General features: G+C 45.5%; 1 protein-coding gene across 1 annotated transcript in view; it reads left to right on the top strand.

Annotated features, from left to right (window-relative positions):
• Positions 1-14,353, top strand: part of LOC149450102 (uncharacterized) — a 94,653-nt gene extending 80,300 nt beyond the window's left edge. The window contains exon 3 of the mRNA XM_089692366.1: positions 10,526-14,353. Coding sequence (XP_089548492.1) covers positions 10,526-11,862 — 1,337 coding nt within the window. The 3' untranslated portion in view covers positions 11,863-14,353. The remainder of the gene's footprint in view (positions 1-10,525) is intronic.
• The last annotated feature ends 1,222 nt before the right edge of the window (positions 14,354-15,575 follow it).

Below are 15,575 nucleotides of genomic sequence, written 5' to 3'. Positions count from 1 at the left end.
CATCTGATAAACACATAGAAACAATGGATTCAGTCAGTGTGTGTGTTTCCTACAGATGGATCCAGTCATGGGAACCCACCAGAGAGATGTCCCCGTCCTCTGTATTCCCGGGATTCCACACAGGAAGGTCACACCATCCCTCACCATCATCAGGTAGATGATGACAATTATTGGTAGTTGTGATTTATACACAGCATGTTTGTTACAATGAATGTTTTATTATATCTTTCAGAGTGGAATCCTCGGGGATGATAATATTGATGTTAAAGAAGAGTATAAAGAGGAGGATGAGGAGTATGGAGTGATGGAGGAGTTTTCAGAAGGACACAAGGAGATGATGGAGCCACCTAATACCAGGAACCCACCAGAGAGATGTCCCCGTCCTCTGTATTCCCGGGATTCCACACAGGAAGGTCACACCATCCCTCACTATTACAAGGTTGGTGGGATGGAGAATCTAGAACATGGATTCATAGAGACTATGGGCTCCAATCACAAAGCGGTATCTTCCCGTATCCCAGTATGTAGTAAGATGCTGCATTCTGTTTTTTAGTAGTGAAGCCTGCGGGTAATTTACCACTGGTGTCCATAGCAACACTTGTAAATAGCTTGTTGTTAAGGAGAGGGCAGCCGCCAGTGTCCCCAACAACCAGTAAACAAGGAGCGGACGGCCGCCAAGTTCCCTGCTGACAGCTGTGACAGGTCTGGTATGGATTTTGAGGGGAACCCCGATGCCAAAAAAATAAAATTAAAGGAGTGAGTTCCCCTCCAAAATCAATACCAGACCCTTAGTGAGTGCCCACCTTCCTCCTGAACCATACCAGGCCACATATTCTCAACATGGGGTGGGTGCTTCAGGGCAGGGGCACTCTGCGCCCCCAAAAGCACCTTGTCCCCATGGCGATGGGGACAAGGGTCCCTTCTTCACAACCCTGGGCAGTGGTTGTGGGGGGGCTTTGGGTGGGGGACTTATTGGAATCTGGAAGCCACCTTTAACATGGAGGTCCCCAAATCCCGCCCCCCCACAATGTGAATGAGTTTAGAGTACATAGTACCCCTATTCATTCACCAAACAGTGTAGTGTAAAAAAAACCACTGGAATAAATTTTTGACAAAACAAAAATAAAGAGCAATATCCCCCTGATGTAGATCCATCGATGATCCAATCACGATACTCGCTGTCATCGCTGAAAAAACAAAGCTCCCCTCCTGACATCTGACAGCTTTGTCGCCTCCCACTTCTAAATAAACTAAGGAATGCTACTACCCTGTGACGTCACTGGGTGGCCTTGCCCTCTTGTTACGTCACCAATACAACATGCCCCGGTCAGTGACGTCACGAATACAACATGCCCCGGTCAGTGACGTTACCAATACAACATGCCCCGGTCAGTGACATCACCAATACAACATGCCTCAGTCAGTGACGTCACCGAGTGACACCGTCTCTTAGTATATTTAGTGGCAGGAGGCAGCAGAGCTGTCAGACAGAGGGGAGTCTTCATTGGGAGCGGAGCTTTTCTTTCCGTGACAGCGAGCATCGTGATTGATGATGGATCTACACCGGGGGGGACATTTTGCTTTATTTTTCTTTTTTAACTAGTAGCCGACCGCAGATAGCCGAATGACGGCTTCACTGCGGCCGGCCAGTTCTGGGTGGAGGTCATATGACGTCCCCCCAGAACGCGCTCTCCTGCGCGCCCCAGGGGGCGCGCACCCGGCGATCTCCGTGATCGCTGTGTACTACGGACACAGCTGATCACGTGATGTGGTAAAAGGCCGATCCCAGCGGCCTTTTACCACGTGATCAGCGGTGTCCAATGACACGCTGATCACAGGGAAATGCAAGTGCCGGTTCTCGGCTGCACTTTCCTCACGCTGTCAGATCGTGAGGAAAGTACTGCCGAGAACCGGCAGTTGTCAGAGCGGGGATCGGCACCGATCATCAGGGCACTGATGATCAGTGCCCTGATGATCGGTGCCCAGCAGTGCCACCCGTAAGTTCGGCCCACCTGTGCCCAGCAGTGCGCCCACTAGCTCCGCCCACCTGTGCCCAGCAGTGCACCCACCTGTGCCCAGCAGTGCGCCCACTAGCTCCGCCCACCTGTGCCCAGCAGATCACCCACCTGTGCCCAGCAGTGCACCCACCTGTGCACAGCAGTGCACCCACCTGTGCCACTCTGCAGTGTCACACACCTGTGCCCAGAAGTGCCACCTACCTGTGCCCACCAGTGCCACCCACCAGTGCCACCCACCTGTGCCCACCCACCAGTGCCACCCACCAGTGCCGCCCAGCAGTGCCACCAGTCAGTGCCCAGGGGTTGTGCCAGTCAGTGCCCAGCAGTGATGCCAGTCAGTGCCGTCTATCAGTACCCATCATCAGTGTCACCTATCAGTGCCGCCTATCAGTGCCGCCTCATCAATGCACATCAGTGAAGGAGAAAAAATACCTGTTTGAAAAATTTTATAATAAAAATTTTTTGCACTTTTTTTATTTATAGCGCAAAAAGTAAAGCGCCCAGTGGCAATTAAATACCACCAAAAGAAAGCTCTATTTGTGAGAAAAAAATGATCAAAATTTCATATGGGTACAATGTTGCATGACCGCGCAATTGTCAATCAAAGTGCGGCAGCGCTGAAAGCTGAAAATTGGCCTGGTAAATAAGGGGGTATAAGTGCCTGGTAGGCAAGTGGTTAATAAAGGACTTGTCAAAAACTGCCTGCTGTCTATATAACAGAATACTTTTTTGGGGCGAATAATTAGGGGTACCATGTACCCCATACTCATTCACATGGGGTGAGGGATCTGAGGGCCCCCTTGTTACTTTTTGTAAGTCTCCTGCCTGCAAACCCCCACAGCCACTAGGCTGGGTTGTAGGGAACAGTCCCTTGTCTCCATCAACATGGACAAGGTGCTCTGGGGGAGCAAAGCTCCCCCCCCCGCCCCAGAGCATCCACTCCATGTTATGGGCACGTGGCCTGGTATGTTTCTGGAGGGGGGGGTCACTTGCTTGTCCCCCCTTTTCTGATTTGCTGTGCTGCATGCTCAGATAGGGGTCTGGTATGTATTTCTTTCATTTTGGCAAGGGGCCCCCTTTCAAAATCCATACTAGACCCCCCAAGGAGGGAATCCTACGCCATTTTCTTAATATTTCCTTGCTGGTAATTCTTTTTTTTTAGATTTATCGGTTGGTTTGGATGCGGCAGCCGCTCGCTCCCTAACAACCATGTTGTTTACTGGTTGTTAAGGATGCCAGCGGCCGCCCACTCTTTACCAAGCAGTACACATTTCCTGAATGCCGCATGTCTCCACCACTAATTAATGACCGCATGCATTTCATTCTTTATTTCCTTCTGTGAATGTAACGCCTGTTCATGCGGTATTTACTGAGCGTGTTCAGTGTTTGTGGTCAATACCGCAACACGGGATAGGAAATGGACAGTTTCAGGATGGCATGCGGTATTTAGGGGAAATGTACCCACATATCACATGTGATCTGCTTCTGTGAAGGGAGACAATGTGTGGATTTTGTGTGTGATGTCACAATCATAAATCTTACATTTTACAGATGATATTTTCTCTCATTTCCTTGATTTAGAGTGGAGATCCAATCGATATAGAATTTGAGGTGAAAGCAGAAGAAGAAGAGGCGTATGTGAGGGATGATCAGCAGTCTATGGAGGAGGATGGAATAACAGGGACATTTATAGAGGAGGACACTCCTACAGAGATCAGCACAGGTGGGTCATGAACACTAAATCCATTCCTCCACCCATACTGCTCACTGATTGGTCCAGAGTAGGGCGGGGACTGGGTGATATCAGCCTGTAATCCCCTGGTCACTTTCCTGAGCTGTGTTCCCCGTCCTGTATTCCTGGATTTCTCTCGGATAATCTTCCTTCTCTGTGCTGCAGACACAATTTATGTCTCTAGACTGGATTTATGGAGGTTCTGGGGTTCAGCTGGCAGCAAAATGTTGATTTTTACTCTAAGCATTGCATAATGTAGGCACCCAGGACATGTGACTGGGGTCTCCTGCCTTGTGCCTGACTCCTCCAGGGGACCTTCTCTGTTATCTGCTGGCTGTGCCGGGTGGAGGGATATGTCTGTAGTGTCTCAGCCCCAAGTCACTGAGTGCAGTCTCAGGAGATGGGAGGCAAGCAACCCTTTAAGGACCTTAAATTACTGAATACCAATATTATGAGTCCTGACCATTACATTATATAATTTATATTGTACATTACATACTCCTGACCCCTGCACTATATAATCTATGTTGTACATTACATACTCCTGACCCCTGCACTATATTCTCTATGTTGTACATTCCATACTCCTGACCTCTGCACTATATACTCTGTGTTGTACATTACATACTCCTGACCCCTGCACTATATACTCTATGTTGTACATTACATACTCCTGACCCCTGCACTATATACTCTATGTTGTACATTACATACTCCTGACCACTGCACTATATACTCTATGTTGAACATTCCATAGTCCTGACCCCTGCACTATATACTCTTTGTTGAACATTCCATAGTCCTGACCCCTGCACTATATACTCTATGTTGTACATTACATACTCCTGACCCCTGCACTATATACTCTGTTGTACATTACATACTCCTGACCCGTGCACTATATACTCTATATAATCTATGTTGTACATTACATACTCCTGACCCCTGCACTATATTCTCTATGTTGTACATTACATACTCCTGACCCCTGCACTATATACTCTATGTTGTACATTACATACTCCTGACCCCTGCACTATATACTCCTATGTTGTACATTACATACTCCTGACCCCTGCACTATATACTCTGTGTTGTACATTACATACTCCTGACCCCTGCACTATATACTCTATGTTGTACATTACATAGTCCTGACCCCTGCACTATATACTCCATGTTGTACATTACATACTCCTGACCCCTGCACTATATACTCTATGTTGTACATTATATACTCCTGACCCCTGCACTATATACTCTATGTTGTACATTACATACTCCTGACCCCTGCACTATATACTCCATGTTGTACATTACATACTCCTGACCCCTGCAACATATACTCTATGTTGTACATTACATACTCCTGACCCCTGCACTATATACTCTATGTTGTACATTACATACTCCTGACCCCTGCACTATATACTCTATGTTGTACATTACATCCTCCTGACCCCTGCACTATATACTCTATGTTGTACATTACATACTCCTGACCCCTGCACTATATACTTTATGTTGTACATTACATACTCCTGACCCCTGCACTATATACTCTATGTTGTACATTACATACTCCTGACCCCTGCACTATATACTTTATGTTGTACATTACATACTCCTGACCCCTGCACTATATACTCTATGTTGTACATTACATACTCCTGACCCCTGCACTATATACTCTATGTTGTACATTACATACTCCTGATCCCTGCACTATATACTCTATGTTGTACATTACATTCTCCTGACCCCTGCACTATATACTCTGTTGTACATTACATACTCCTGACCCCTGCACTATATACTCTATGTTGTACATTACATACTCCTGACCCCTGCACTATATACTCTGTGTTGTACATTACATGTTCCTGACCCCTGCACTATATACTCTATGTTGTACATTCCATAGTCCTGACCCCAGCACTATATACTCTATGTTGTACATTCCATAGTCCTGACCCCTGCACTATATACTCTATGTTGTACATTACATCCTCCTGACCCCTGCACTATATACTCTGTTGTACATTACATACTCCTGACCCCTGCACTATATACTCTGTTGTACATTACATACTCCTGACCCCTGAACTATATACTATATGTTGTACATTCCATACTCCTGACCTCTGCACTATATACTCTGTGTTGTACATTACATACTCCTGACCCCTGCACTATATACTCTATGTTGTACATTACATACTCCTGACCCCTGCACTATATACTCTGTGTTGTACATTACATACTCCTGACCCCTGCACTATATACTCTATGTTGTACATTACATACTCCTGACCCCTGCACTATATATTCTGTGTTGTACATTACATACTCCTGACCCCTGCACTATATACTCTATGTTGTACATTACATACTCCTGACCACTGCACTATATACTCTATGTTGAACATTCCATAGTCCTGACCCCTGCACTATATACTCTTTGTTGAACATTCCATAGTCCTGACCCCTGCACTATATACTCTATGTTGTACATTACATACTCCTGACCACTGCACTATATACTCTATGTTGAACATTCCATAGTCCTGACCCCTGCACTATATACTCTATGTTGTACATTACATACTCCTGACCCCTGCACTATATACTCTATGTTGTACATTACATACTCCTGACCCCTGCACTATATACTCTGTTGTACATTACATACTCCTGACCCGTGCACTATATACTCTATGTTGTACATTACATACTCCTGACCCCTGCACTATACTCCATGTTGTACATTACATCCTCCTGACCTCTGCACTATATACTCTACAGTGGATATACACCCCTGTTAAAATGTCAGGTTTCTGTGATGTAAAAAATTAGACAAGGATAAATAATTTCAGAACTTTTCCACCTTTTAATGCATGCTATAAACAACTGAATTGAAAAACAAACTGATATCTTTTAGGGGGGAAGAAAACAACAAATACTAAAATAATGTGGTTGCATAAGTGTGCACACCCTCTTATTACTGGGGATGTAGCTGTGTTCAGAATGAAGCAATCACACTCACAATCATGTTAAATAGGAGTCAGTACACACCCGCCATCATTTAAAGTGCCTCTGATGAAACACAAATAAAGTTCAGCTGTTCTAGTCGGTCTTTCCTGACATTTTCTTAGTCGCATCCTTCAGCAAAAGCCACGGTATGCAGGGAGCTTCCAAAGCATCACAGGGATCTCATTGTTAAAAGGTATCAGTAAGGAGAAGGGAACAAAAGAATTCCCAAGACATTAGATATACCATTATTATTATTATACAGTATTTATATAGCGGCAGAAGGTTTGCCTCGCACTGTACATTATAGTGGGGGATGGTACATGAGACAGGACAGTAACAAAACAGAACACGAGGAGTTCAAGGGCCCTGCTCTTTGGAGCTTACAATCTAGGAGACCATGGAACACAGTGAAGACAGTCATCATCAAGTGGAGAGAATATGGTGCAACAGTGACCTCGCCAACAGTGACCTCGCCAACAGTGACATCGCCAACAGTGACATCACCAACAGTGACATCACCAACAGTGACATCGCCAAGAACTGGATGTCCCTCCAAAATGGATGAAAAGATGAGAAGAACACAGGTCTGGGAGGCGGCCAAGAGGCCTACAGCAACATGAAAGGAGCTGCAGGAATATGTGGCAAGTCCTGGCTGTGTGGTCCATGTGACAACAATCTCCGTGTTCTTCATATGTCTGGTCTATGGGATAGAGTGGAAGACGGAAGACTTTTCTTAGGAAGAAAACCATCCAAGCCCGGCTACATTCTAGAAAAACACATCTGAAGTCTCCCAGAAGCATGTGGAGAGATGTGTTCTGGTCTGATGACACCAAGGTTGATCTTTTTGGCCATAATTCCAAAAGATATGTTTGGCACAAAAACAACACTGCACACCACCAGAAGAACAGAATACCCACTGTGAAGCATGGTGGTGGCAGCATCATGCTTTGGGGCTGTTTTTCTTCAGCTGGAAATGGGGCCTTAGCCAAGGTAGAGGGAATTATGAACAGGTCCAAATACCAGTCAATATCGGCACAAAACCTTCCGGCTTCTGCTAGAAAGCTGAACAAAGAGGAGCTTCACCTTTCAGCATGACAACCACCCAAAGCATCCATCCAAATCCACAAAGGAACGGCTTCACCAGAAGAAGATGGAAGATTTGGAATGTCTCAGCCAGAGCCCAGACCTGAATCCGATGGACAATCTGTGGGGTGATCTGAAGAGGGCTGTGCGCAGGAGATGACACACAATCTGACAGATTTGGAGTGTTTCTGCAAGGAAGAGCGGGCAAATATTACCAAGTCAGGATGTGCCGTGCTGATAGACTCCTCCCCCAAATAGACTGAGTGCTGGAATCACATCAAAAGGGGCTTCAACAAAGGATTAGTGTAAGGGTGTGCTCACTTATGCAACCAGATTAATTTCATTTTTTATTCTTAATTCCCCCTAAACGATTTCAGTTTGTTCAACTGAGTTGTACAGTTTATAGGTCACATTAAAGGTGGAAAAAGTTCTGAAATTATTTATCTTTATCTAATTTTTTTTACATCACAGAAACCCGACATTTTCACAGGAGTGTGCAGATGTTTTATATCCACTGTATGTTGTACATTACATACTCCTGACCCCTGCACTATATACTCCATGTTGTACATTACATACTCCTGACCCCTGCCTTATATACTATATGTTGTACATTCCATGTTCCTGACCCCTGCATTATATACTCTATGTTGTACATTCCATAGTCCTGACCCCAGCACTATATACTCTATGTTGTACATTCCATAGTCCTGACCCCTGCACTATATACTCTATGTTGTACATTACATCCTCCTGACCCCTGCACTATATACTCTGTTGTACATTACATACTCCTGACCCCTGCACTATATACTCTGTTGTACATTACATACTCCTGACCCCTGCACTATATACTATATGTTGTACATTCCATACTCCTGACCTCTGCACTATATACTCTGTGTTGTACATTACATACTCCTGACCCCTGCACTATATACTCTATGTTGTACATTACATACTCCTGACCCCTGCACTATATACTCTATGTTGTACATTACATACTCCTGACCACTGCACTATATACTCTATGTTGAACATTCCATAGTCCTGACCCCTGCACTATATACTCTTTGTTGAACATTCCATAGTCCTGACCCCTGCACTATATACTCTATGTTGTACATTACATACTCCTGACCCCTGCACTATATACTCTGTTGTACATTACATACTCCTGACCCGTGCACTATATACTCTGTTGTACATTACATACTCCTGACCTCTGTACTATATACTCTATGTTGTACATTACATACTCCTGACCCCTGCACTATATACTCTATGTTGTACCTTACATACTCCTGACCCCTGCACTATATACTCTGTTGTACATTACATACTCCTGACCCCTGCACTATATACTCCATGTTGTACATTACATACTCCTGACCCCTGCACTATATACTCTATGTTGTACATTACATACTCCTGACCCCTGCACTATATACTCTATGTTGTACATTACATACTCCTGACCCCTGCACTATATACTCCATGTTGTACATTACATACTCCTGACCCCTGCACTATATACTCCATGTTGTACATTACATACTCCTGACCCCTGCACTATATACTCTATATTGTACATTACATACTCCTGACCCCTGCACTATATACTCTATGTTGTACATTACATACTCCTGACCCCTGCACTATATACTCTATGTTGTACATTACATACTCCTGACCCCTGCACTATATACTCCATGTTGTACATTACATACTCCTGACCCCTGCACTATATACTCTATATTGTACATTCCATACTCCTGACTTCTGCTCTCCCCCCTCCCCCCACTGCTATATATACACATAATATGGATTCTCTTGTTCCCCCCATTTCCTCCCAGCTGCACATTATATATCAGATGATGTGATTGGAGCACAGACTTTTACATGGTGATAATAATGTGATAACATCCTCCAACTTTGGACCCTTAAACAGAAAGTGATAATGAGGGAGGAGTCAATACCCCAATGATGGTGGTCTTCAGGATCAGTCCAGTCTTCATCTTGGTTGTTCTCCCCCCATCCTCACTCTCTGACCTCTGGTGGGGCTCAGCCCCGCTGTTCTTCATGACTAAATCATGGAGTAAATAGGGAAGTGCAGTACTTCTTGTGTTGGGAAGATGGTGATGAGTGATAGAGGGGGTGGGGACCCTCGTCCTATAATCCCCTCATCACTGTCCCTCCTATAAAAGACAGTTCTGGTTGTTTCCTCACTCTCTGACTAAGGTCCATGAATAAAGAAATGACCTGGTAGGAGATCAGAGGAGCCATTTCCTAGTTCCCTTGAGGGTGGAATTGTAAGCTCCTTAGAGACCAAGCTGCCTGATGTGGGCGGAGTCCTGGTTTGGGGGAACCAATCAGCTCCTGTCTAGTAATCCTCTTTGTCTTTGTATTTTAGTCCATGGCCTGGAGATGAGGAAAACCTCTGAGGATTGTCTCACTTTGTCTCCAGACTGGAAAGTAGAAGATGAGGACATCACCCAGTATAGTCCAGGAGAAAACCCGGCTCCCTCCAATGTCCATCCGGCACCACCCAGTGTAGATGGACCATCGGATTCCTTGTATCCTGAGGAACCTCAGACTGTGCGGGACCGGGCCGGCCTTCCAACAGGGAAGAGGTTCTCCTGTACTGAGTGCGGGAAAGGTTTCCATTATAAATCACATCTTAATGTGCATGAAAGATCTCACACGGGAGAGAAGCCATATTTCTGTTCTGAGTGCGGGAAATGTTTTTTAGATAAGTCCAGTCTGTCCAAACATCAAACATCTCACACGGGGGAGAAGCCGTATTCCTGTCCTGAGTGTGGGAAATGTTTTTCAAGGAAGTTCAGTCTTCACATACATCAGAGATCTCACACGGGGGAGAAGCCGTATTCCTGTACTGAGTGTGGGAAATGTTATTCAAGTAAGCCCAGTCTTAACACACATCAGAGATCTCACACAGGTGAGAAGCCACATTCCTGTCCTGAGTGTGGGAAATGTTTTTCAGACAAGTCCAGTCTTCATAAACATCGGAGATCTCACACGGGGGAGAAGCCACATTCCTGTCCTGAGTGTGGGAAATGTTTTTCAGACAAGTCCAGTCTTCATAAACATCGGAGATCTCACACGGGGGAGAAGCCGTATTCCTGTCCTGAGTGCGGGAAATGTTTTTCAGACAAGTCCAGTCTTCATAAACATCAGAGATCTCACACGGGGGAGAAGCCGTATTCCTGTCCTGAGTGTGGGAAATGTTTTACACAGAAGTCCTATCTTTACAATCATCAGAGATTTCACATGGGGGAGAAGCCGTATTCATGTTTTGAGTGTGGGAAATGTTTTTCAAGGAAGTGCAATCTTTACATGCATCAGAAATCTCACGCAGGGGAGAAGCCAAATTCCTGTCCTGAGTGCGGGAAATGTTTTTCAGATACAGCCAAACTTCATTTACATCAGCGATCACACACGGGGGAGAAGCCATTTTTCTGTCCTGAGTGCGGGAAATGTTTTTCAAAAAAGTACAATCTTCATATACATCAGAGAACTCACACGGGGGAGAAGCCGTATTCCTGTCCTGAGTGCCCGAAATGTTATTCAGATACGTCCAGTCTTCATAGACACAAGAGATCACACATGAGGGAGAAGCCGTATTCCTGTCCTGAGTGCGGGAAATGTTTTTCACAGAAGACTGATCTTCACAGACATCAGAGATTTCACACAGGGGAGAAGCTGTATTCCTGTCCAGAGTGCGAGAAATGTTTTTTATGCAAGGTCTTGCTTCACACACATCAGAGATCTCACACTGGGGAGAAGCCGTATTCCTGTTCTGAATGCGGGAAATGTTTTTCACAGACGGCCAATCTTTACAGACATCAGAGATCTCACACGGGAGAGAAGCCGTATTCCTGTCCTGAATGCGGGAAATGTTTTTCACAGAAGTCCAATCTTTACCAACATCAGAGATCTCACATGCGGGAGAAGCCACTTTCCTGTCCTGAGTGAGGGAAATGTTCCTCACTGAAGTCCTGTCTTCATGTACATCATGGATTCCACACAACCCTGGAGGTGTATTAGTGTAGGAAATGTCTTCTAGATGAATGTTGATGGACATCCCAGCTCTCATGTGGAGAAGAAGCACATCCTGATATACACCTCAGATATACTCCATGGCTGATCTTCATCATGGAAGAAACAGTTCATAAGGAGATGAGAGGTCCCCAAAGACATGGATGAAGTGTGGGACCGGGTTGGTCATTGATGGCAGGAGAAGAATAACAATGGAGTGCTGGCCTAGAGCACTGGGCTGACTTTTCATTGGGGTGCAGCCTACAGTGAAGGAAATGTGTATTTGCTCCCCTCTGATGTTGAATGTTCGCCCCTCACACAGAAATGATCGGTCTAACAATGGAATGTTCGGTGTAACACTGAGAGACAGAATACAACAACAAATTCAGCAGAAATGCGTCTAACAAATGATGACTGATTTGCATGTTCATGAGGGAAAGAAGGATTTGATCCCCTATCATTCAGCAGGATTTCTGGCTCCCAGGTGTCTTTCATACAGGTAACAAGCTGAGATTAGAAGCAGTCTCTTAAAGGGAGTGCTGCTAATCTCATTGTGTTACCTGTATAAAAGACACCTGTCCACAGGAGCAATCAGACCATCAGATTCCAAACTCTCCACCATGGCAAAGACCAAAGAGCTGTCCAGGGATGTCAGGGACAAGATGGTAGACCTACACAAGGCTGGACTGGGCTACCAAACTATGGCCAAGCAGCCTGGTGAGAAGGTGACAACAGTTGGTGCAATCATTCACAAATGGAAGAAACACAAAACAAGTGTCAGTCTCCCTAGGTCTGGTGCACCATGCAAGAGCTCACCTCATGGAGTGTCAATGATCATGAGAACAGTGAGGAATCATCCCAGAACTACACGTGAGGATCTTGTCAATGATCTCCAGGCAGCTGGGACCACAGTCACCAAGAAAACAATTGGTAACACACTACGCCGACAAGGACTGAAATCCTGCAGTGCCCGCAAGGTCCCTCTGCTCAAGAAAGCCCATGTCCAGGCCAGTCTGAAGTCTGCCACTGAACATCTGAATGATGCCGAGGAGGACTGGTGGGAAGTGTTGTGGTCAGAGGAGACCAAAATCCAGCTCTTTGGCATCAACTCAACTCGCCGTGTTTGGAGGAGGAGGAATGCTGCCTATGACCCCAAGAACACCATCCCAACTGTGAAACATGGTGGTGAAAACATTCTGCTTTGGGGGTGTTTTTCTGCTAAGGGGACAGAACAACTGCACCGCATCAAAGGGACGATGGATGGGGCAATGTACCATCAAATCTTGGGTGAGAACCTTCTTCCCTCAGCCAAGGCATTGAAAATGTGTCGTGGATGGGTGTTCCAGCATGACAATGACCCAAAACACACGGCCAAGGTAACAAAGGAGCGGCTCAAGAAGAAGCACATTAAGGTCCTGGAGTGGCCTAGCCAGTCTCCACACCTTCATCCGATTGAAAATCTGTGGAGGGAGCTGGAATTTTGAGTTGCCAAATGTCAGCCACCAAACCTTAATGACTTGGAGAGGATCTGCCAAGAGGAGTGGGCCAAAATCCCTCCTGAGATGTGTGCGAACCTGGGGGCCAACTCCCGGAAACATATGACCTGATTGCCAACAAGGGATTGGCCACCAAGTACTAAGTCATGTTTTGTGAAGGGGATCAAATCCTTCTTTCCCTCATGAACAGGCAGATCAGTCATCATTTGTTAGACGCATTTCTGCTGAATTTGTTGTTGTATTCTGTCTCTCAGTGTTACACCGAACATTCCATTGTTAGACCGATCATTTCTGTGTGAGGGGCGAACATTCCATTGTTAGACCGATCATTTCTGTGTGAGGGGCGAACATTCCATTGTTAGACCGATCATTTCTGTGTGAGGGGCGAACATTCAACATTAGCCTGGGAGCAAATACACATTTCCTTCACTGTATATGCTAGAGATGGTCTGCATATAAATGGAAGGGGGTCTGCTGTGCTGGGGGAGGGGTTTATGGGAAGGCTGGAGGAGTATATAAACTAGGATGGAGGGGGGAGGGAGAATTCAGTTTTAACGGGGTAGACAGATCAGACAGGTCAGTACTTGTTGGTGTTACAACCAGTGGCATTGGTACCATTTGTATGAAAATAAAAAATGCTCAAAATCCGTGTGAACAAGGTGTCAGTGAGTGAAGTGTCGGTGAATGTACAAAGGTGTAAGTGAATGGACAAGGTGTAAGTGAATGGACAAGGTGTCGGTGAATGAACAAGGCGTCGGTGAATGAACAAGGCGTCAGTGAATGAAGGAGGTGTCAGTGACTGGACAAGGTGTCAGTGAATGAAGGAGGTGTCGGTGAATGTACAAGGTGTAAGTGAATGGACAAGGTGTCAGTGAATGAACAAGGTGTCGGTGAATGAACAAGGTGTCAGAGAATGAAAGTGTTTGTTCCCCAATGCCAGAAGTGTGCCCAGCACAATAGGTGAGTTGGAAGGTTTGGTGCATGAAGAGAACTAGGATTGAATTGGTATTGCTGAATCTTGGCTTCATTCCTCACATGACTGGGCCATTCATATTCCTGGCTAGGTTCTCTTTCGGAGAGACGGGGGAAATAGGAAAGGGGGTGGAGTCTGTCTCTATGTGAGAAGTGATCTCAGAGCGAGTGTGAAAGAGGACCTAGTTGATGGAGAGTGTGATGAGGCTGAAGGATTACGGGTGGAACTGCACATGGGGGGCGGTACTACAAAGGTCATCATTGGAGTTTGTTATAGGCCTCCCAGTGTTAATGAGGAGGTGGAGACTCAGCTCCTCCCACAGATGGAAAGGGCTGGGACAGTGATAATAATGGGGGGTGGTAACAACCCGGAAAGTGACTGGAGTAATGGTACTGCGGGTGTAAACACAAAACAACCCCTCCTGCCCTCTATGGCCCAGAACAAGGGTGGATAGATGGACCCGGAACTTGAAGAACTTCCCCACCAAGGCATCAAAGGTTGTGCGGCTCTAAACAAGGCTGGGGAAGCCCCACCAATACTGAAAAGCGAAACAAAAAGCACACCAACCTTGTGCATTACCTCAGTAAAATGTGATTTTATTGGATGTGAAAATATCCTCACAAACAGAGAAGTATAACAAGCGTGTAAAGTCCTTGATGAGACTTGACCAATCAGAGACCAGCTGAGTCTAAACACGAGGGAAGGTTCTCAGAGTCAGGCTGACGCGTTTCGAGTCCCTTCTTCATCAGAGCTGACTTGGCAATGACAGCCCTCTTCTATATATACCCTGGGACAGAGGTTGGACCCTCCCACTTGGGTTGGGCAGTCCTGGGAAAGGAGGCGGGACAAAGGTGACATCACAACATGCTCACACAAGCAACAATACATTACACATCAAGAGGTATAGTAAGAGACATTAGAAACATTCACCGGCATTAAAGCTGTAAGAAACGCAGGGCAGTGTAATATATACATGAGGAGGTCATATAGTCTGTGTATATATATATATCCCCATATAATAAATAATGACATATTGGGAATGCTGCATTGGGGTTCATGGGGATAATATTGTTGGATCAGCACAATGTATAAAAAGTAAAAATGAATGAATTGAATACATAATTCCTTTGGATAAAGCCTGCTGGTCCTCAATTGTTGGCTTCTTTCCATGGAGATAGATG

The sequence above is a fragment of the Staurois parvus genome, unplaced genomic scaffold (genome assembly GCF_062004578.1).
Source record: "Staurois parvus isolate SC_StPar_1 unplaced genomic scaffold, SC_StPar_1.0 ptg000582l, whole genome shotgun sequence".
In the NCBI taxonomy this organism is placed as follows: domain Eukaryota; kingdom Metazoa; phylum Chordata; class Amphibia; order Anura; family Ranidae; genus Staurois; species Staurois parvus.
The sequence above is the reverse complement of the archived record's forward strand: the minus strand, read 5'-3'. Positions and strand labels throughout refer to the sequence as shown.